This window comes from Amblyraja radiata, chromosome 6 (genome assembly GCF_010909765.2).
Source record: "Amblyraja radiata isolate CabotCenter1 chromosome 6, sAmbRad1.1.pri, whole genome shotgun sequence".
NCBI lineage: Eukaryota > Metazoa > Chordata > Chondrichthyes > Rajiformes > Rajidae > Amblyraja > Amblyraja radiata.
This window is the reverse complement of record NC_045961.1, coordinates 75,967,582-75,989,254: the sequence shown is the minus strand read 5'-3', so window position 1 is coordinate 75,989,254 and position 21,673 is coordinate 75,967,582. Positions and strand designations below refer to the sequence as shown.

Sequence of the window (21,673 nt, the reverse complement as noted above, 5' to 3'; positions counted from 1 at the left end):
GGGGGGGGGGGGGGGGGTTATCACACCATGATGTTGTGGAATATGTGACTTGAATGAAGGAGATATTAGTTTTAAGGACAGATCAAGAGGGATAGGCTGTTTGCATGAAAGCAAGGCTTCAGACCAAATGGATGATTTGCACTGATACAGAATAATTGGGTCAAGTGTCAAGTTTTTTTTTCACGTTCTAAAAACTGCGAGCATTATACTTTTCATTGATATTGGATATTGCAATATTGTTCCATGTGACCAGACATCTATCCTAGAAGTGAATCTCTAGGAGAATCCCAGTAGGCTAGTTATATCTTTCCCCACTGTTTTATGGTGAAGGCTATATATTTATGTTATATTCTGGACAGCACTTGGTCTCTCTACGTGCATTACCCATGATGTGAATTAGATAGCAATAAAGATTTTTTTTTACAACAGTTCGCAAATATTAGATATAATCAGCAGGCCATTTGATCCATCATCTCAGAACAGCCTATTTTGGGGATGACCCACAGGTCTGCTCCCTCCCCAGTGTCCCGTTACCTCCTTCAAGTGTTAAAGACTAGGAATGGCACATGTTTGCTGAATGTTTTTCTCATAGAGAGTTGTGAGTCTGTGGAATTCTCTGCCTCAGAGGGCGGCTCTCTGGATACTTTCAAGAGAGAGCTAGATAGGGCATTTAAAGATAGCTGAGTCAGGGGATATGTGGAGAAGGCAGGATCGGGGCACTGATTGGAGATGATCAGCCATGATCACATTGAATGGCGGTGCTGGCTCGAAGGGCCAAATGGCCTACTCCTGCACCTATTGTCTATTGTCTATTATCTGAATAAAGGCCCAGAACCTGAAACACTGTTTGTCCATATCACTTCCCAGTTGCAGCCTGACCCACTGAGTTTCTCAATAGTTTATTTTTCACTCAGTGAAACAGATTAGAATGGTTATCGTACTCTGTGCCACCAATTCTGTGGATGGCTCGATTGTAATCGTGTCTTGGCTTTCCGTTGACTGGTTAGCACGCAACAAAAGCCTTTCACTGTACCTCAGTACACGTGACAATAAACTAAACTACACCTTGAGTTAATGGCAAAATGATGATGTGTAGACTTAACTGTGTCAGGTGTGTGCAGAACTGAAAGCTGCTTTGAAAAGAGACATGCCTTGCCACTTTTACAAATTTCAGAGGCTCCATAATGTGATCAGCTTGTGATCAGGACCCTCCTGCCCATCAGACTGAGTTGACTCAGGATCCTTCTCAATGTGTTACATTGAGGATCCCCACTATTGCCTCCCTACTGCTGCTCCCGTTCCATCTATCCTCAGAGGCCAGACAGTTTATCTGGTCCTCTGCCAGGCAGGAAATGAAACAAAACAAAATGTCAGTGAGGTCCTGCTGCTGAGTTCGGCAGCAACTCGTCTCCCTTGGAAGTGTCAGGACTTTTGTCTTTTTTTTAAAGCCTCACCCACGGTATTCAAGGAGTGGAATAAAAAGATAGGAGGACATGTTTGAAAGTCATTCAGGTAACTGATAATGCTGCCACTTACCTATCTCTCTCTCAATGACAGTATGGTGCCAGGTATGGTTGTGTGGAACAATACTGTGTGGCTGTAGACTGAAGGGCTTTTTCATGATGCACTGCTGAGCATCCACTATATTTGGAGGCAAGAAACATGATTACATATATGATATTGCTGTCAAGAATAGTCTATACGGTCAGTTTGTAGTTGTCCTTAAATAATATTGCCATTCTAAAGAGGAATTGAATACCCTTGGACTACCTCATTGAAGGATCTCAGACTATCTTGAATCGGAATTTACTGGACTTTATCTTGCACTAAATGTTATACCCTTTATCCTGTATCTGTAAACTGTGGACAGCTCGATTGCAATCGTGTATAGTCTTTCCACTGACTGGTAGCACGCAACAAAAAAACCTTTTCACTGTACCTTGGTACACGTGACAATCAACTAAACTAAACTAATTGAGGGCCAACCACTTCACTGAGAATCACTTCCATCAGTGAATCAGAGGAGATTTTTATCACAAACTGATGATTTCATGATCACGATCACTGATATTATATTCCTGATTCGTCAAATTGATCACATTATAATTTGTTGTGTGGGATTTCAATTGATATCTCCAAGTTATTTTTCCAGTTATCACTGGCTACATAGTTCAAAGCCATAAGTTTGATGCTAAAACACCCCCAAAAAGCACACGTCAAGACATGGCTCTATTTGATGAGGATTGGTCTGACGAAGGGCATCAATCCAAAACGTTACCTATTCCTTTTCTGCAGAGATGCTGCCTGACCCGGTGAGTCTCTCCAGCATTTTGTGTTTATCCTCGATGAGGATAAGTTGATTGTTCTAATGTTAAAGTTGATGTGATTTTTGCAGCAAATTCCTCAGTGGAAGATGAACAATTTTATGTGGGATTTCAATGTCAGACTGGGACATTCCAATCAGCTATTGAGCACCACTAATTTGGGACATCATTGGACTGTCATTATATACATGCTGATTAGTCAACTGTCTCCTTGTATTGTCTATGGTTACACTTGGTTCAAGTAACTTATAAAATATGCAAACTGCAGCTATCATTTTGCGTAGTAAATACTATAAGTGTTGGATAAAATATCTAATTTATGAATCAACTGTTTTACAATCCAATTTTCAGCTGAATCTCTTATAAGTCTAAACAAAAATGCTGATTCAGCAATATTCCATTTAAAAAAAAGGATTTGTTTCAACTGTTTGTGATTTACATTCTTTGGTGATTGGATAAAACCCTAGCAACAGACTTGTGGTGAAATAAACAGTATGTTCCACTGTGTGAAGCAATGGCTTGGAATCACACACATTAAATCTTTTACATAGACCTCTGTGAAGACAATAATAATGCAGCTCAAATTGAACCAAAACTAAAATTATACTTTTGTGATTAGCTTCAGATGGGCCACATGCAAGGATCTAAGTATGTCTTCATTTGGAGAGGATGTTAATCAACAAACACCCCAGAGTCGAAAAGGATAAAGAGTTGCAAATTATTAAGCTTGGATTTTTTTTTTTTATGAATTGAGCAGCAATGCAGGGGAGGGGGAAACATAGAAACATAGAAAATAGGTGCAGGAGTAGGCCATTCGGCCCTTCGATCCCACACCGCCATTCAATATGATCATGGAAGGGGGGGGGAGGGGGAAGGGGGGGCTGGGGAGGGGAAGGGGGGAGGGGTGGGGGACAGGAAGGGGGAAGGGGGGGAAGGGGAATTGAGGGGAGGGGGGGAGGAAGAAGGTGGTGGGGTCTTGAGGGAGAAAGGGGAGGTGCAAGATTGCTGTTTATAGATTAGTTACTGTAATGTTTGAGACCACATAAGGCCCTGTTATGACTAGCACAAAGACAACACGTCCGACATCTTGTAAGTAAGATTTAATCTGAACCACCCACGGAAACTTCTCGAAGGTCACCTGATCTCAATCACGAGGCACAGGCATTTATATTAAAGGGGCACTGGCATTTATATTACATATACATCACGGTTACCAAAAATTGGAGAATTCAATGTTCATACCATTGGATGGTAAGCTACCCAAGCGGAATATGTTGTGCTGTTCCTCCAGTTTGCATCTGGCCTCACTCTGTCAATGGTGGAGACCCAACACAGAAAGGTCAGTATGGAAATGGGAAGGTGATGTAAAATGGTTAGCAACCAGGAGATCCAGTGGGACAGCAAATCGAGCTGAAGTGATCGGCAAAGTGGTCGCCGAGTCTACACTTTGTCTCACCGATGTATAAGAGGCCACATTGGAAGCATCAGATGCAGTATATAAGGTTAAGAGGAGTTGCACGTGGACCTCTGTTAAACCTGGAAGGACTGCTAGGATCCTTAGATGGAGGTGAGAGAGGAGGTAAAGGAATAGATGGTAGATTTCCAGCAGTTGGTGGGGAAATTACAGGGGGAAGGGTTGGTTTTGTGTGGGAAAGTACCCCTCGCCTGCATTCACCTACTATTGGCCATGCTCTGTCCTCCCCCTTCTTGTTTCCAGCATTCCTCCCGGCCCTCTGCAATGTCTGAAGAAGGGTCCTGACTGGAAACGTCACCGATCCATGTTCACAGGAGATGCTGCCTAACCCACTGAGTTATTCCAGCATTTGCATCTTTCTTTGGTAAATCAGCATCTGCAGTTCCTTGTTATAACTCCAAGGCTGACCCTCCAACAACTGTACTGTAACTGAGCAGTTTCAGCGTCGAAGCTGTAACATCACCTTTTGTTTGAGACCCAGTACCAGGACATCAGCACCCATGAATGTCCTCTGGGAATTCAACATGCCAGCAGGATCTTAGATGCTGGAAAATCTGCACAAATACTGTAGCCTATACAAATAAATGGGGGAGCTCAGCTGCTGGGAGGTAGCCAAGTGAGGCTGTAAGTTGATTCAATGTTGAAGTTAATGAAAATATTTTTACAGTAAAATTCCAATAACCTACTATTTGACATTTTGGAAATCCCGATAGTTTAGCTTCTGACTTCTGACCCACCCTTCTCTATATCGGGACCCTGTTTCCTGAGAGACTTATAAACAGAAGAAGGGTCTCGACCCGAAACATCACCTATTCCTTTTCTCTAGAGATGCTGTCTGAACCCCTGAGTTGCTCCGGCTTTTTGTGTCTATCTTAGCCTTAGAAACTTGCCTGGTTCACCGGAAGCAAAATATTATAATACTGAGACACATCACAAAATGTGAATTAAAACTGCTGAGTATAAATGGAAACAACATTCAATAGTCCAGCAAATCTGCTAGTCTGGCACCATCATTGTACCATGTTTGCTGGATTGTCAGAGCTAAAGTGTAATCATTAACCGGGATGTGCATGTCTCTTCAGTCCACCAGCTTTAATTTTTTGCTCCTTCCCTCTGAGTCACTGCAGATATGGGATCACTCAAAGGGATGGACTGCTACGTAACTAAATGTGTAATTTATATTGACATCAGCATGTGGACAGCAGCAGGTTTGACGATGAACTTCGACAGTGTACAGTAGAGCATATTGACTGGTTGCATCACGGCCTGGTTTGGCAACTTGAGCCCATGAATGAATGCGATTACAAAAAGGGTTGTACACTGCCCAGTTCATCACGGGTCCTGACCTCCCCACCATCGAAGGAATCTACAGCAGTCGCTGACTCAAAAAGGCAGCCAGCATCATTAAGAACACACATCACCCTGGCCACGCTTTCATTTCACTCATGCCATCGTAAAGAAGGTATAGGAGCCTGAAAATTGTAAGGTCCAGGTTCAGGAACAGCTTATTCTCTACAGCCATCAGGCTATTGCACACTACAAATTTCACCTAAACCCTGAACAAAGAACTGCTTTGATTGCACTGGGGCTGTTTTTGTCTTTGCACTGTATGGTTTCCTTTTTTTATATCTTAAACTTCTTTTTGTTGTTTATTATTGTGTCAGGCGAGTACTCTCTTAACATATCTGTTTTGATGCTGCAAATAAGAATTTCATTGTTCCGTTTCAGGACATATGATAATAAAACACTTGTGAGCCTCTACCGTAATCAGTAATTACAACAGGCCTTTAGGAAGACAAATAGTATGTTAGCCTTTCTTAAAAGAGGATTTGAGTACAAGAGTAAATATATATTTTTACAATGCTATGCCTTGTTGAGATCACGTCTGCAATACTATGTACAGTCATTGTCCAAAAACATATCCTTGTTACTGAGGGAGTGTTATGAAAGTTCACTGGATTGATTCTTGGGATCGAGGCTGTGATAGCTGAGGAGAGATTGAGGAGCCTAAGCCTCTATTCTCTACCATTTAAAATAATTAGGAGTGACTTCATTGAATCAAACACAATTCTTACAGGACTTGACAGAATTTATTGGGAGGATATTTCCACTGGTTGAAGAACCTAAAATTAGCTCTTTCTGAATTAAAATAAGGATAGGCCATTTAGGACTGAAAATGAAGACCAATATCTTCATTCAGTACATTGAACTGTACAATGGTGGTCATAGAATTGAGTTTAGTTTATTGTCACGTGTACCGAGGTACAGTGAAAAGCTTTCATTGCATGCCAACCAGTCAGCGAAAAAATTTTTGCGATTACAATCCAGCCATCCACAGTGATAAAGGGAAATCACATGAATAACGTTTAGTACAGGGTAACGTCTGATCAAAGATAGTCCATGAGTCTCATACAGCCTAGAAACAGGTCCTTTGCCAACTTGCCCAGGCCGACCAACATGCCCCATCTACACTAGTCCCATCTGCCTGCGTTTGGCCCATATCTAAACCTGTCCCATCCATGTACCTGTCCAAATGTTTCTTAAACGTTGCAATAGTACCTGCAATAGTAGTCTTTGGAATATACTGCCCCTGAAGGTTGTGGATGCTCTGAGCTCAAGTTCAGTAGACTTTTGGATATTAGAGGAAAATGATACGGTGACAGGGCAGTATGTGTTGAGGTGGAAGAGCAGCCATGATCTTGTTGAATAGCAGAGCCAAGAACCAAACGCCCCATACTTGCTCCTACATTATGTGTTCTTTTTTATTGCTCCAAGTCCCTTGTGGCCAGCAGAGATCAGGGGTTTTATCCAAACCATCTCCTGGATCAATTGGAAAATCAGGAATCTATTCGCTCAAAGCTAAAATGCATGGTTGGCCTCTGTAAGTGCTTCTGTTTTCAAATTTTAGAGGTCAAGTTAACCCTAGAAATAGAACGGCCTATTGCCTGTTGGAGCCATTTTGATGCATTTGATCTTTTACTTGCACAGTTTCTGCAGGGTTTTTTTTACCTGTTTAAATCTAGTCTGAGCTTGTTATGTTACCCACATGGAGTTCCTATTTATTTAACTGGTGGAAGCCATGATGTGAGCTGTAATTATGGAATGCAAACCATTAAGGCAAATTGGTATCAGGGAGTGTGTGTTTTTTTTTTACCCTGATGATTCTGCAAATATGACATTTTCTCTCTTTGCAGGGTTTTCTTTTCTCTCCAAGGGGATATCCGTGTTCCTCCCTGGCTAATAATGGTTCTTATTTGATCTTTAAAGAGCAACACATGCTCTGGCCTTCACTGATGGTCTCACACACCACAAGACATCAACCAAGCTGGGCTCATTTAATTAGCTCAACCTCACATTCCTGCAGGTCACCCTTTCCTTCCTGTGCACAGAAAGAAATGCATTAGCCGTCAGCTGTTCTTGTTTCTGTTCCATTAATGGAGCACTGTTATCCTGTTTTGGCTCTGTTAACTCGCAACTTCCATAAGTTCAGAAGTTATAGGAGCAGAATCAGAACATTCGGCCCATCAAGTCTACTCCGCCATTCTTGATGGGCCGATTGATCTATCTTTCCCTCTCAACCCCATTCTCCTGCCTTCTCCCCATAATCCCATACACCCTAAAGGGCCTGTCCCACGAGCATGCGACTCCATGCGGCAAGGGCGACCTAAAGGGCCTGTACCACGAGCATGCGACTCCATGCGGCAAGCGCGACCTAACGTGGTCGCTTGAGCCGTACGGCCTCGCGGGGCCGGTCCCACTTCGATCGCCAGAGCCATATGGAGTTGTGCGGAGCTGGTCCCGAAAATTCCGCGCGGTAACGGCCTGCCAGCCCACAGCCGCTTCGACGCAGTACACACCGCCTCGACGCCGTACATCACGCGCGGACTTCGCTCGAACTTCATGTCACTGACTCGACCTCCGCGCGGCCACCGCTTCTGGTTTGGTCGCGCTTGCCGCATGCAGTCGCATGCTCGTGGGACAGGCCCTTAACTAATCCAGAATCTGTCAATCTATGCCTTAAAAATACCTTCCTTTTCAACCTTCAGCTTGAAGTTTGTTGAAGCTAACTAGCAGTATATTCAAATTGTTTTTTCACACGCTATTTGGCTATGGAAGGCTTCATGGCTACCCTCATCTGATATCCATGCACAGTTATAGTGGTTGTGGCCATTAAATAAGTAGTTAGGAGTCCTGGGCAATTTTCTGTCCTTTTTTCTGCAGGTACTGTGGCCAACTGTAATGGATATACCTCTATTGAGTCCTTCTTTATAATGAATCGAATCAGAGACATGGCTCTGGGGCAGATTTATACAGCAGCAGTGAAAAAGGAAGATTTAGATATAAATAATGCCTTTCACAAAGGCTCCAAAGTGCTTTACAAGCAATGAATTACATCTGAGATGCAGTTACTGTTGTAATATAGGGACTGTAGCAGTTCTTTACACACAGCAAGCTCTCAGTAACTCCCATAATGGCATTGGCTAGGTAATTTATTATTTTTAACAGTGTTGTGGGTAAGTATTGAGCGGGACAGTACTGGAAAACTCTCCAGAACTACTTCAAAATGGGTCTTTTCTATCCTGCGATCATAAAATACAACCTTGCTTCAATCTCTTATCTGCACTTTGGCACCACCGTTAAAGTAGCTCAAGTCCCACGTGAGAAAGCTGAACCCTCAAACTTCTTATTCAAAGGGATACATGCCACCGGCTAAGACAAGGGGATGAACAGACATCTCAGCAATGTGGGAGGTCTGAGGGTCCTGACAACCTACACTGTTTGGCAACCCACCTGTCCATTCCCCTCCAAAGATACTGCATGGCTAGCCAAGTTCCCCACAAGTTGTTTCTGCTCATCTGCAGTCTCATATGTCCCACTTTTTGTTTGTTCTGTTCCCACTTGCGTTGAGTTTACTTTATTACCACGTGCAGTGAAAAGGTTTTGTTGCGTGCTAACCCAGTCAGCAGACAGACAATACATGATCACAATCGGGGATCGGGGGGGGGGGGGGGGGGGGGGGGGGTTGGTGGCAGAGGTCACAATCAGCTGTAACAAAGACAGGTTTCCTCTAAGGTACAAGGATGGAGATATGTGCAGTTTTGGTCTCCAAATTTGAGGAAGGACATTCTTGCTATTGAGGGAGTGCAGTGCAGTGCAGGTTCACGAGGTTTATTTCACCATTGACTCTGGCGACTGTGCAATCCTGCTCCTTCTCAACCTCAGCGCAGCATTTGATACTGTCGACCACACCATCCTAATGGACTCCGGTACGAGGTTGGTATTGGTGGCACTGCCCTGAACTGGCTCATCTCCTACCTCAAAGGTAGGAGTTTCTCTAATAACATAGGCAACTCTTTCTCCTCCCCAGCTAGCCTCTGCTGTGGGGTTCCACAAGGTTCCATCCTTGGCCCCATTGTCTTCTCCCTGTATATGTTCCCCTTAGGCCAAGTCATTGAAAGGCACGGCATTTCCTTCCATTGCTACGCAGACGATACACAACTCTATCTCCCCCTGAAGCCCAAAAACCAATCAAATCAGCTTAAACTTATCTGCTGCCTCGAGGATATAAAGTGTTGGATGGCCCAGAACTTCCTCCAACTAAACGCAAGTAAGTCTGAGGTCATCCTTCTCGGCCCTTCGGTCTCGATCAAAATGATAGCAGGCAGCCTTGGAAGCCTTACCCCACTACTCAAACCTCACGTCAAAAACCTTGCCGTGATATTTGACTCAGCATTGAAACTTGACAAATCAATGCCGTGGTAAAAGCTAGCTTCTTGCAGCTTCGGACGATAGCTAAAATAAAACAATTCACACGGTATTGGAGGTTCAGTATTGATGTGGATAGAGAACTGGCTGGCAGACAGGAAGCAAAGAGTAGGAGTAAACGGGTCCTTTTCACAATGGCAGGCAGTGACTAGTGGGGTACCGCAAGGCTCAGTGCTGGGACCCCAGCTATTTATAATATATATTAATGATTTGGACAAGGGAATTGAATGCAACATCTCCAAGTTTGCAGATGACACAAAGCTGGGGGGCAGTGTTAGCTGTGAGGAGGATGCTAGGAGGCTGCAAGGTGACTTGGATAGGCTGGGTGAGTGGGCAAATGCATGGCAGATGCAGTATAATGTGGATAAATGTGAGGTTATCCACTTTGGTGGAAAAAACAGGAAAGTAGACTATTATCTGAATGGTGACCGATTAGGAAAAGGAGAGATGCAACGAGACCTGGGTGTCATGGTACACCAATCATTGAAAGTAGGCATGCTGGTGCAGCAGGCAGTGAAGAAAGCGAATGGTATGTTAGCATTCATAGCAAAACGATTTGAGCATAGGAGCAGGGAGGTTCTACTGCAGTTGTACAGGGTCTTGGTGAGACCACACCTGCAGTATTGCGTACAGTTTTGGTCTCCTGATCTGCGGAAAGACATTCTTGCCATAGTGGGAGTACAGAGAAGGTTCACCAGACTGATTCCTGGGATGTAAGGACTTTCATATGAAGAAAGACTGGATAGACTCGGCTTGTACTCGCTAAAATTTAGAATATTGAGGGGGGATCTTATAGAAACGTACAAAATTCTTAAGGGGTTGGACAGGTTAGATGCAGGAAGATTGTTCCCGATGTTGGGGAAGTCCAGAACAAGGAGTCACAGTTTAAAGATAAGGGGGAAATCTTTTAGGACCGAGATGAGAAAAACATTTTTCACACAGAGAGTGGTGAATCTCTGGAATTCTCTGCCACAGAAGGTAGTTGAGGCCAGTTCATTGGCTATATTTAAGAGGGAGTTAGATGTGGCCAATGCCTTAGAGTTAAAGGTATCAGGGGATGGAAAGAAGGCAGGTACAGGATACTGAGTTGGATGATCAGCCATGATCATATTGAATGGCGGTGCAGGCTCGAAGGGCCGAATGGCCTACTCCTGCACCTATTTTCTATGTTTCTATGTTTCTATTCCTCCAGTTTGATGACCTTGAAAAGATCATCCACACATTTATCTCCTCCCGCCTAGATTACTGCAACTCCCTCTACACTGACATCAGCCAATCTTCCCTGTCCCGCCTGCAACTGGGCCAAAACGCCGCAGCGAGATTCCTGACGGGCACCCGAAAAAGGGACCGCATCACCCCGATCCTGGCCTCTTTCCACTGGCTCCCTGTGCGGTTCCGAATAAATTTCAAGATCCTCTTTTATGTCTACAAAGCCCTTAATGGGCTTTCCCCCACCTACATCAAAAGTCTACTTACCCACCACACCACCTCAGATCGGCCGACTTGGGGTTACTGAACATCCCGCGGTCTAGACATAAGCTCAGGGGCGACCGCGCCTTTGCGATTGCAGCTCCTAGAGTGTGGAACAGCATCCCTCTTCCCATCAGAACTGCCCCCTCAATCGACGTTTAAGTCGAGACTTAAAACTCATCTCTACTCCCAAGCCTTTCTTGACGTCCTCTGAGTGAGGGCTATATGTATGTAGTGATGTTTGTATTTAATTTATGAACGTTATTACCTCCACCAATGTAAAGCACTTTGGCCAACGAGAGTTGTTTTTTAAATGTGCTATATAAATAAAAGTGACTTGACTTGACGACTTAATACCCGGGATGACGGAACTGTCATATGTTGATAGAATGGAGCAGATGGGCTTGTATACTCTGGAATTTAGAAGAATGAGAGGGGATCTTATTGAAACATATAAGATTATTTTGGGTTTGGATATGCTAGAGGCAGGAAACATGTTCCCAATGTTGGAGGAGTCCAGAACCAGAGCCCACAGTGTAAGAATAAGGGGTAAGCTATTTAGGATGGAGATGAGGAAAAAGTTTTTCACACACAGGGTTGTGAATCTGTGGAATTCTCTGCCTCATAAGGCAGTGGTGGCCAATTCTATGGATGTTTTCAAGAGAGAGATGGATAGAGCTCTTAAAGATAGGGGAATCAAGGGATATGGGAAGAAGGCAGGAACAGGGTACTGATTGTGGATGATCAGCCGTGATCACAGTGAATGGCGGTGCTGGCTCGAAGGGCCGAATGGCCTACTGCACCTATTGTCTATTGTCTACTCTTCTGATCCTTGTAATGCATAAGAATAACATACAAATGTACAAATGAGTAGTAACAGGTCCACTGAGCCAGCGCTGCCATTTAATAAGATCATGGTTGATCTGATTGAAACCACAGCCCTATTCCTGTCTAGTGGGCAGGTGCTATAGACCTGCACGGGAAGGCAGACGTTCCCGCCCCCACGAGTCTCGGGCAGATGGGGCTCGTCAGCCTGGGAAGGCAGTCCATCTAAGAGAGGGAAAACTCTGATTTAAAACCTCCACTGCCTTGTAGCAATGTTACAAAATTTTGAGATTTTAAAAATCAAGTCTGTAATTTATCCCATCAGATAAAGCATAAAAATAAGTTTAATTTGACACCTAATTCACTTTCATATCTCAAGTATTTAAAAAGTTATGGCCATTTTCATACTCGGAAATGAGCATCTTGTTCCCTATTGATTTTCTATGGACATAACAAAAAAGTTGTGATCGTGAATAGTCAAAAGCCCATAACTTTCTTAAAAATTAAGAGAACTGAATGAAATTTTCAGTTATCATAGATTGAAGCATTCTGAAACAAATATAAAATAATCTTACTTGGATGACCTGAAATTAAAGCATATAATTAGTTAGTTACCTAATTGTAGCTAATTTCAGACTTCAATTACTAGATCTAAACATCTATCCATTTCTTAATAAATTATTAACATTTTTAAATAGCCTAAATGTCCAAATAATATTCACAAATAATTCACAATAAAACATGATTTTTAAATCTCATTTACATTAATTTATAGACCAAATGGAAGGAATTCAGTGTTCAATTGCTGTAAATAAATGCCCATTTAAATCAGCTTTCCAGTGGGTCCCTGTGGAACGCGCTGGTTTAGAACGTTCACATTGCGGTAGATTTGTGCCCCAAATGCCGAGAAAAATACTGCGCGATATAATGGGCCCAAATTGAGCTACTCGCAATATTAAATTTTGTATAAAGGGATCTTTAGAAGCCCTTTTTAATGTAAAAATATACAACCTAACTTCTGCTATTTGCTTTATGAGACTCTGCGGTTGCTGGCTGTCGCGGGTTTAGAGATTGATTTTTAAACTACTATAACTATTATTCAAGGCCTTTAAACCTAATAATAGCTTTTGCGACGGGGTCTTCCAGCGATTTTTCGTTAATAATTAACTAGGCTGAACATCTTCGATTTGAACAGCCTAGAGAAAATCGCGTTTTAAACCCGCCCCCCTCTAAACGGCGCCAAAATCGCGCACACCCGCAACGGCAGATTTTCAAAGACGCTTCAGGTAGGCTTTGCAACATACCTATGCCTTGTGGCCATATCCAGTCATGGAAAAGGCTCCAGGAGTAAACCTCAAGAAAATCCAGTCGGAGCCCCTAAGGCAGTTCGTCGTTGTCTGCAACCTCGCTCTGGCAGCTCCTGCGACGGCGCTGGTGCCAAACTGTAACGGCCCTGCTGTTCCTTTGGATCGATCAGCGACGTGGAGAGGGAGGACGTGCTGCAAGGGCAGCAGCCTGTCCTCCATATGACTTCGCCCAGGCTTGCATCCGACCAGGATGCATCATCCACGGTCAGTCATGACCGAGGGGGGCCTAATAAGATTCCTGTCTACCCCACTACCCTTTCAGTTGTTTGCTTTTTAAATATCTATCCACCTAAGAGTTAAAAATGTTCAGTCTGCTCCTGCCAATCTTTCAGAAGACAGATCCGACCTCACGACCAGTTGTGAGAGGGAAAATGAATCACCACTATCTTAAGTGTGTGGCGACTTACTTTTAAACAGTGACCCTTAGTCTGCCTAACAGAGGCCTGGGTTCAATCCTGACTACGGGTGTTGTCGATATGGAGTTTGTACATTCTCTGCGTGACCTGCGTGGGTTTTCTCCAGGATGGTTTCCTGCGACACTCCAAAGACATACAAGTTCGTTGGTTAATTAGCTTGGTATAATTGTAAATTGTCCCTAGTGTGTGTAGGATAGTGTTAGAGTGCTGAGTTCGCTGGTCAGCACGGACTCGGTGGGCCGAAGGGCCTGTTTCCGTGCTATATCTCTAAACTAGTTTATTAGTTTATTCCTGCAATAAGAAATCATTTTTGCTTTGAACTTTAGTTTACTTACTCATTGCAGGACACTATTGGTCCATGATCTTTCCACTTCATTACAACAATGGAACACTACTGAAATGCATCTTGTGTGATGGTACTAAGATTGGAGCAGGCTTTAATGTTTAATGAGGTATACATCCACAACGGTGTTTAGTGTCAGTGATCCAATAACCCCAGGAGAGCTGTTCCACATTGGGATTTGTAATCAGGTTGTTGATGGGATGATAACTTTACATCTGTAAATACTGTAAACCCTCATTGCAAAGGACTACAGGGTGGGTAATGGTGTCCGTTATTGCTGATTTTCCACGAGAAGCGAGTAAGATATTATCATTGTATTAGTAGAAACAAACATCTGCAGTTGATAGTTGATACATAAAAAGGCACAAAGTGCTGGAGTAAATCGCCAGGCCACGCATCATCTCTGGAGATCATAGATAGGTACAGGAATACCATTTGGAAACAGGACCTTCGGCCCGCCAAGTCCACGCCGACCAATGATCACCCACATTCTAGTTCTATCCTACACATTAGTTACAATTTACAAAAGTCAATTAACCTACAAACCTGCACGTTTTTGGAATGTGGGAGGAAACCGGAGCACCCAGACAACCCATGCGGTCCCAGGGAGAATGCACTAACTCCATACATACAGCACCCATAGTCAGGAACGAACCCGGGTCTCTGGTGCTGTAAATCAACAACTCTACCACTGCCGCGCTGTACCACCCCATCCAAGACAACAGCAACAAATTGCAATTTAGATAGCACAACAAAAACATCTCAACAATCTGAACAGGGAATTACCAAACAAATATACTGAGGTAGAACCATACCATGAGACATCAGAGCTGGTAAACAGAGGGTGCATCTTATCAGTAGGTTTACGGAACTGCCATAAAGGAGGAAGAATGAAAAGAGTTCCAAAGAGCTTCTGGGAGAGTAGCCCAACTTTCTTGATTAGAACGGGTGTCACAGGTTATGGGGAGAAGGCAGGAGAATGGGGTTAGGAGGGAGAGATAGATCAGCCATGATTGAATGGCGGAGTAGACTTGATGGGCCGAATGGCCTAATTCTGCTCCAATCACTTATGACCTCGAGAGTTGAAGGTAGGGTCACCAACGGTGGGGGGAATTAAGTCAGGCACAGATATCCCCAAGGGTACAGTGCTGGTTTCAGAGAGAGGCAGCCTTGAGACCATCTGATGATTTGAAAAGATGAAAAAGTCCAGGGACTGTTTAATGTAGGAAATTAGTTAATGGGACATGTGTAGGAACGAATTGCAGATGCTGGTTTAAACCAAAGATAGACGCAAAAAACTGGGGTAACTTAGCAGGACAGGCGGCATCTCCGGAGAGAAGGAATGGGTGCCGTATCGGGTCGAGAGCCTTCTTCAGAATGGTTAGGGATAAGGGAAACGAGAGATATAGACGATGATGTGGAGAGAAAAAGAACAATGAATAAAAGATATGCAAAAAAGTAATGATGATAAAGGAAACTGGCCATTGTTAGCTGTTTGAAGGGTGAAAAAGAGAAGCTAGTACGACTTGGGTGGCAGAGGGATAGAGAGAGAGGGAATGCCGGGGGTAGCTGAAGTGAGATAAATCAATATTCGTACCACTGGGCTGTAAGCTGCTCAAGCGAAATATGAGATGCTGTTCCTGCAATTTGCATTTAGCCTCACTCTGACAATGGAGGAGACCTAGGACAGTAAGGTCTGTGTAGGAATGGGAAGAAGTGACCGGCAACCAGGAGATCAGGTAGGCTCAGGCGGGCTGGGTGAAGGTGTTCCGCGAAACGATCGGCCAGTCTACGTTTGGTGACATGATGTCAGGTGGGAAATGAGTTATGAAAGTGTTTTGAAAGAGTTCAATTGCAAAGATGGAATGAAGAAGACCAGCTGGGATTGCATTAGTATAGAAGAGTACATGGGTGACAAAACTAGGGATGAAGGTTCCATCAGCAAGGAGCTGGCACAGAGCCAATGATAGAGTAGAGATACGCGGTCTTAGTGATGGTATGATACGAGGAGCAGATTTCATTTGCATATAATTTGACCGCAAGGTTGTGAATATTCTGACAGGTGCTTCGAATTTGCATATACCACATGACTAAATGAAGCGATAATTGTATCCGACCTCGGATAATCTCAATAGACTGATGATGGCTTTAGGGTATTTAATGGTGACAAATGTTTTACTCTTAAAGCCCTGTCCCACTGTACGAGTTCATTCAAGTGCTCTTGCGAGTTTAAAAAATAATCAAACTTGTAATAAGTACGTAGAATGAACGTAGCGGGTACGTCGGTGCTCGAGGACGTCTCTTAGTGGCTCGTAACGCTAACGGCAGGTACTCGGGAAACGCAGTAAGCTCGGGAAGGCTCGTGAAGATTTTTCAACATGGAAATTAACCATTTCAGAACTGGGTGAGGGGTGTGGAAAGATATGAAGTAGGTACTATATATTCCTTTTTTTTCTGTTCTGTTTTTTTCTCTTTTTTTCCTATTTTTTTCTGTGTTTCTTTTCTTGTTTTCTCTTTCTTTTTACATATTTATGGGTTCTTTCTCTCTATCCTTCCACAAACTATCAATTGCTAATTCCTGGGGCTTACACATCACTACTTTCCTTCCTCTTTTCTTTTCTCTCTTTTTCTTGCTTTTGTTATTTCTCTATTGTTAAATTGAAAACAAGAAGTTGTACACAAAATGTATTATGTTATATGCCACGGTTTATACGACTGTACATTGCTTCTAATAAAAATATTTAAAAAAAATATATATGTACACGAGAGTCCCAAGTACTTACGAGTGGCCATTACCGTAAATCTCCGAGTTCGAATCAGGGCAAACTCGGGAGAACTCTTGAATGAACTCGTACGGTGGGACATGGCTTTTACACTGTTTTGTAGAATGCATATAACACTTCATGAAAAAAATGCATCATATAAATTAAAACAATCAGCAAACACCAGAAATGTTCTCATTATTTCCAAGTGCACAGAAAAATAAAATAATGGATATTTTTAGCCACATTTAAAAGTTATATGTGCACAGTGTAACTCAGCAGCAAACACTCTAGCATTCTTTCAGATACTAGAAGATAGCAAAATACAGCACAGGAATAGGCCTTTCGGCCCACAATGGCAAAAATGACACGAAGATAAACTATTCTCATCTGCCTGCACATAATCCATATCCCTCTATACCCTGCAAATCCATCTGTCTAAAAGCCAGCTTTTATTCACATACACCCTTCACCTCGAAAGACTCAGATCAGCAAAATGAGCTTGGATCCAACCATATCACAGTTATTACATCTCCTTACTGAAAAAAAAATCTAGTGCCTGGTTAAATCTAATTCAACTGCTCTATATGCTGAACTAACACAAAGTAGAATTGGAAAGATGTCAAATCACAATACTGCACCACAGATAGACCCCGCTGAACGGCGTGAATCTCCCTGTCTGGAGATAATGGGATTGGGTTAAGGAGAGCTCTTGCTCTGGCGGCTTGATGACAACACAGCTATTGGACTCCAGGGATATGTTAGAATTCACTTTGCACAGCAGCAACATCAGAAAACAAGGGCATGTTCTCGTCACAATGATACAGTGCAACATCATAAAATAAAGCAGGAAGATTTTGCCCACAATCTGGTTGTTGTGGTGGCCATTGTGATTAGATATTGGTGCGCACTATCACTAGCCTGTAAAAATGGAAAGCAACATCTCAACTATTACTGTCAGTTTATTTAGCGCGATGGTAAAAAAAAAAAATATACACACACACACACACACAAACACATACACATAAATATATACACACATACATATATAATATATATATATATGCATACACACACACACACACACACACACATACACACACACACACACACACACACACACACACACACATATACACACACACACATAAATATACACACATGCACACACACGTATACATATATATTCGGAACTTTCTTTTGTTATTGTGAGTTTTACCGTGTACTATGATTACATATCTGTTGTGCTGTTGCAAGTAAGAATTTCATTATTCCGTTAACGGGACATTAGACAGTAAAACACTCTTGATTCTTGTCGCTCATGGAATTATTAGATATGGGCCTATTTGAGGAAAATCCTCAGATTGTTGTCAGAGGTCTGGGGCACATGGCTTGCATGTGAATTCCATGTATTTAAACAGTAGCTTGCTTATCATGTATTTAGTTGAGATTTTAAATAGCATCCTGTCACAATTATTGCTTACATTCACCTATGCAAATACTTTCTTTTTTCGAGTGGCTCCGGTTTCCCACCACTCTCCAAAGACGTGCGGGTTTTCAGGTCAATTGGTGTCTGTAAATTGCCCCCATTGTGCAAGGTGCGGATGGGTAAATGGGATAGCATAGAATGTGCAGGGGTGATTAATGGTCGGTGAGTACTTTGTGGGCCAAAGGGTCTGTTTCCATGCTGTAGTTCTAAACCAGACTAAACTAAAACTAAAACTAATGTAATTTCCTTCCATAAATATTTCTAAACGGAGAGTGAATGGATAGGAAGGAATTGCAGATGTTGGTTTAAACCGACGACCCAAAACATCACCCATTCCTTCTCTCCAGAAATGCTGCCTGTCCCGCTGAGTTACTCCAACTTTTTGTGTCTATCTTCAGAGTGATTTCAAATATTAGTTATAATTCCGCTTCACTGTGATGGATTTCCACCTGTATGTTCCAACAATTATTTAACACAGTAAAGTGTTTTTTTTTTAAAGCAACTGTTTCCTGCTTTGCTTTTAATTTTCTATGATATGACTGGGTGTCCTTAATGTCATTGGGGATGCTGAGCAGCAGGGTTAGGTTAGAATTGATGTCTGACATCAGTCAGCATTAGAAAAGCAGATGTTCTTGTTACATAGATCACTCAACCTTCAGTGGGTAGAGTGGGACCCCATGTTGTTGAATGAAAATTCTGGGCCAAGCTATCTGTATGTGTAAAGGATTGGCAATTAATCAGCCTTAATGTAATTTACCATGTACATTCTTAAATATTTAATTGCAAAGAAAATAGAGATAACATCATTTTAGTTTAGCTTAGTTTATTGTCACGTGTGCCGAGGTACAAAAAAAACATTTTTGTTGTGTGCTATCCAGTCAGTGGAATGATTATACATGAATACAATCAAGCCACCCACAGTGCACAGTTACAAGGATAAAAGGAATAATGCTTTTTTGTGCAAGATAAAGTCCAATAAAGCCCGATTCAAGATAGTCCAAGGGTCTCCAATGAGGTAGATGGTAGTTCAGGCCCACTCTCTAGTTAGGGTGATTCAGTTGCCTTATAACAACTGGGAAGAAACTGTTCCTGAATCTGAAGAAATGTGTATTCGCACTTCGGTACCTCTTAGAAACATAGAAACATAGAAATTAGGTGCAGGAGTAGGCCATTCGGCCCATCGAGCCTGCACCGCCATTCAATATGATCATGGCTGATTATCCAACTCAGTATCCCGTACCTGCCATCTCTCCATACCCTCTAATCCCCTTAGCCACAAGGGCCACATCTAACTCCCTCTTAAATATAGCCAATGAACTGGCCTCGACTACCCTCTGTGGCAGAGAGTTCCAGAGATTCACCACTCTCTGTGTGAAAAAAGTTCTTCTCATCTCGGTTTTAAAGGATTTCCCCCTTATCCTTAAGCTGTGACCCCTTGTCCTGGACTTCCCCAACATCGGGAGCAATCTTCCTGCATCTAGCCTGTCCAACCCCTTAAGAATTTTGTAAGTTTCTATAAGATCCCCCCTCAATCTCCTAAATTCTAGAGAGTATAAACCAAGTCTATCCAGTCTTTCTTCATAAGACAGTCCTGACTTCCCAGGAATCAGTCTGGTGAACCTTCTCTGCACTCCCTCTATGGCAATAATGTCCTTCCTCAGATTTGGAGACCAAAACTGTACGCAATACTCCAGGTGTGGTCTCACCAAGACCCTGTACAACTGCAGTAGAACCTCCCTGCTCCTATACTCAAATCCTTTTGCTATGAAAGCTAACATACCATTCGCTTTCTTCACTGCCTGCTGCACCTGCATGCCTACTTTCAATGACTGGTGTACCATGATGGTGTACCCTCTTGCTTGATGGAAGAGGGGCAAAGAGGGAGTGTCAGAGGTGAGTCATCTTTGATTATGCTGGCAGCCTTGTCGAGGCAGCGTGGGTGTAGATGGACTCAATGGAAGGGATGTAAGATTGTGTGATGGTCTGGGCTGCGTCCACAATTCTCTACAATTTCTTGCGGTTTTGGATGGAGCTATTCCCAAACCAAGCTGTGATGCATCCCGATCATATACTCCATTATACCTCTTTTCTAAAAAAGTGGTCTGCAATAATTCCCACTGATAACATGTAGGAAGGGATTGAGACAGGTGGAGCCTCTCACTCCTCTCCCCTTATAGAACCTGGTCTAGAAAAACCCTATCCCTAGCATGAAAGGGATTGAGACAGGTGGAGCCTCTCACTCCTCTCCCCTTATAGAACCTGGTCTAGAAAAACCCTATCCCTAGCATGAAAACAGCAAAGTGTATAACATGGCAATTTGCTTTTGTGCCACACAATCTCTGCTGGTTGGGATGAGAGAAATTAAAGTGTGATCTGAACCTTCATGGTCTGGAAGAGGTTCCAGAAATTGAATGGAAAAGCTCACAATTGATTTAAATACAAAGTAATTATAAATGAAACCGTTTCCTTTGAACCAAATTTAATTACAAAGTAGTAGGCCCTCCTCGGTCATGACTGACCATGGATCCTGGTTGGATGCAAACCTGGGCATTGTTATATGGAGGACAGGCTGCTGCCCATGCAGCACGTCCCTCCTCTTCTCGTCGCTGATCGATCCAAAGGAACAGCAGGGCTGTTACAGTTTGGCACCAGCGCCGTCGCAGGAGCTGCCAGAGCGAGGTTGTAGACAACGACGAACTGCCTTAGGGGCTCCAACTGGATTTTCTTGAGGTTTACTCCTGGAGCCTTACAAAGTATATAGACACAAAATGCTGGAGTAACTCAGCGGGACAGGCAGCATCTCTGGATAGAAGGAATGGGTGATATTTCTTCAGACTCTTCAGTCTGAAGAAATAATCTTGGCCCGAAACGCCACCCATTCCTTCTATCCAGAGATGCTGACTGTCCCGCTGAGGTATAATGGAGTATATGATCGGGATGCATCACAGCTTGGTTTGGGAACAGCTCCATCCAAAACCGCAAGAAATTGAAGAGAATTGTGGACGCAGCATTTTGTGTCTATCTTCGGTGTGAACCAGCATCTGTAGTTCCTTCCTACACTTTAAGTACAAAATGTTTTCCATGGAACCGTATGAAAACATTGTTGTTTGCACACAGATTAAACTGTAGTCAGCTTGTTTATTGTAATCATTCAAAAGTGATTATATGCAGAAATGAATACATGTTAAATCCTTTTATTTCAGTCTATCCGTAAATGAAATGGCACAGCTATTGAAACCTCACTTTCATCTGACAAAAGGTAAAACCTAGCATACATGCAAATAAAATCAAAGCTTTGCGTTGTCAGGTTTATACACAACAGAAAATATTTATAAACACTAATGACAATAAAAACTTGAAAAGGTCTAGATAAGGAGGAATACAAATAAATTGATAAAGAAACATTGTACAGGATCAGAAAATAAAGAACATGAATA

The 21,673-nt window shown here is 42.8% G+C and overlaps 1 protein-coding gene across 3 annotated transcripts in view; it reads right to left on the bottom strand.

Moving 5' to 3' along the window:
- The window catches only part of klf12 (Kruppel like factor 12), a 238,010-nt gene that overhangs the window by 37,866 nt on the left and 178,471 nt on the right, over nt 1-21,673 (bottom strand). For 2 of the 3 annotated variants that reach the window (XM_033023012.1, XM_033023011.1), the window contains one exon: nt 1,537-1,641. The exons of the other annotated variant lie outside the window; for it this stretch is intronic. In XM_033023012.1, coding sequence (XP_032878903.1) covers nt 1,537-1,641 — 105 coding nt within the window. The remainder of the gene's footprint in view (nt 1-1,536; nt 1,642-21,673) is intronic. 3 annotated transcript variants of the gene reach the window in all.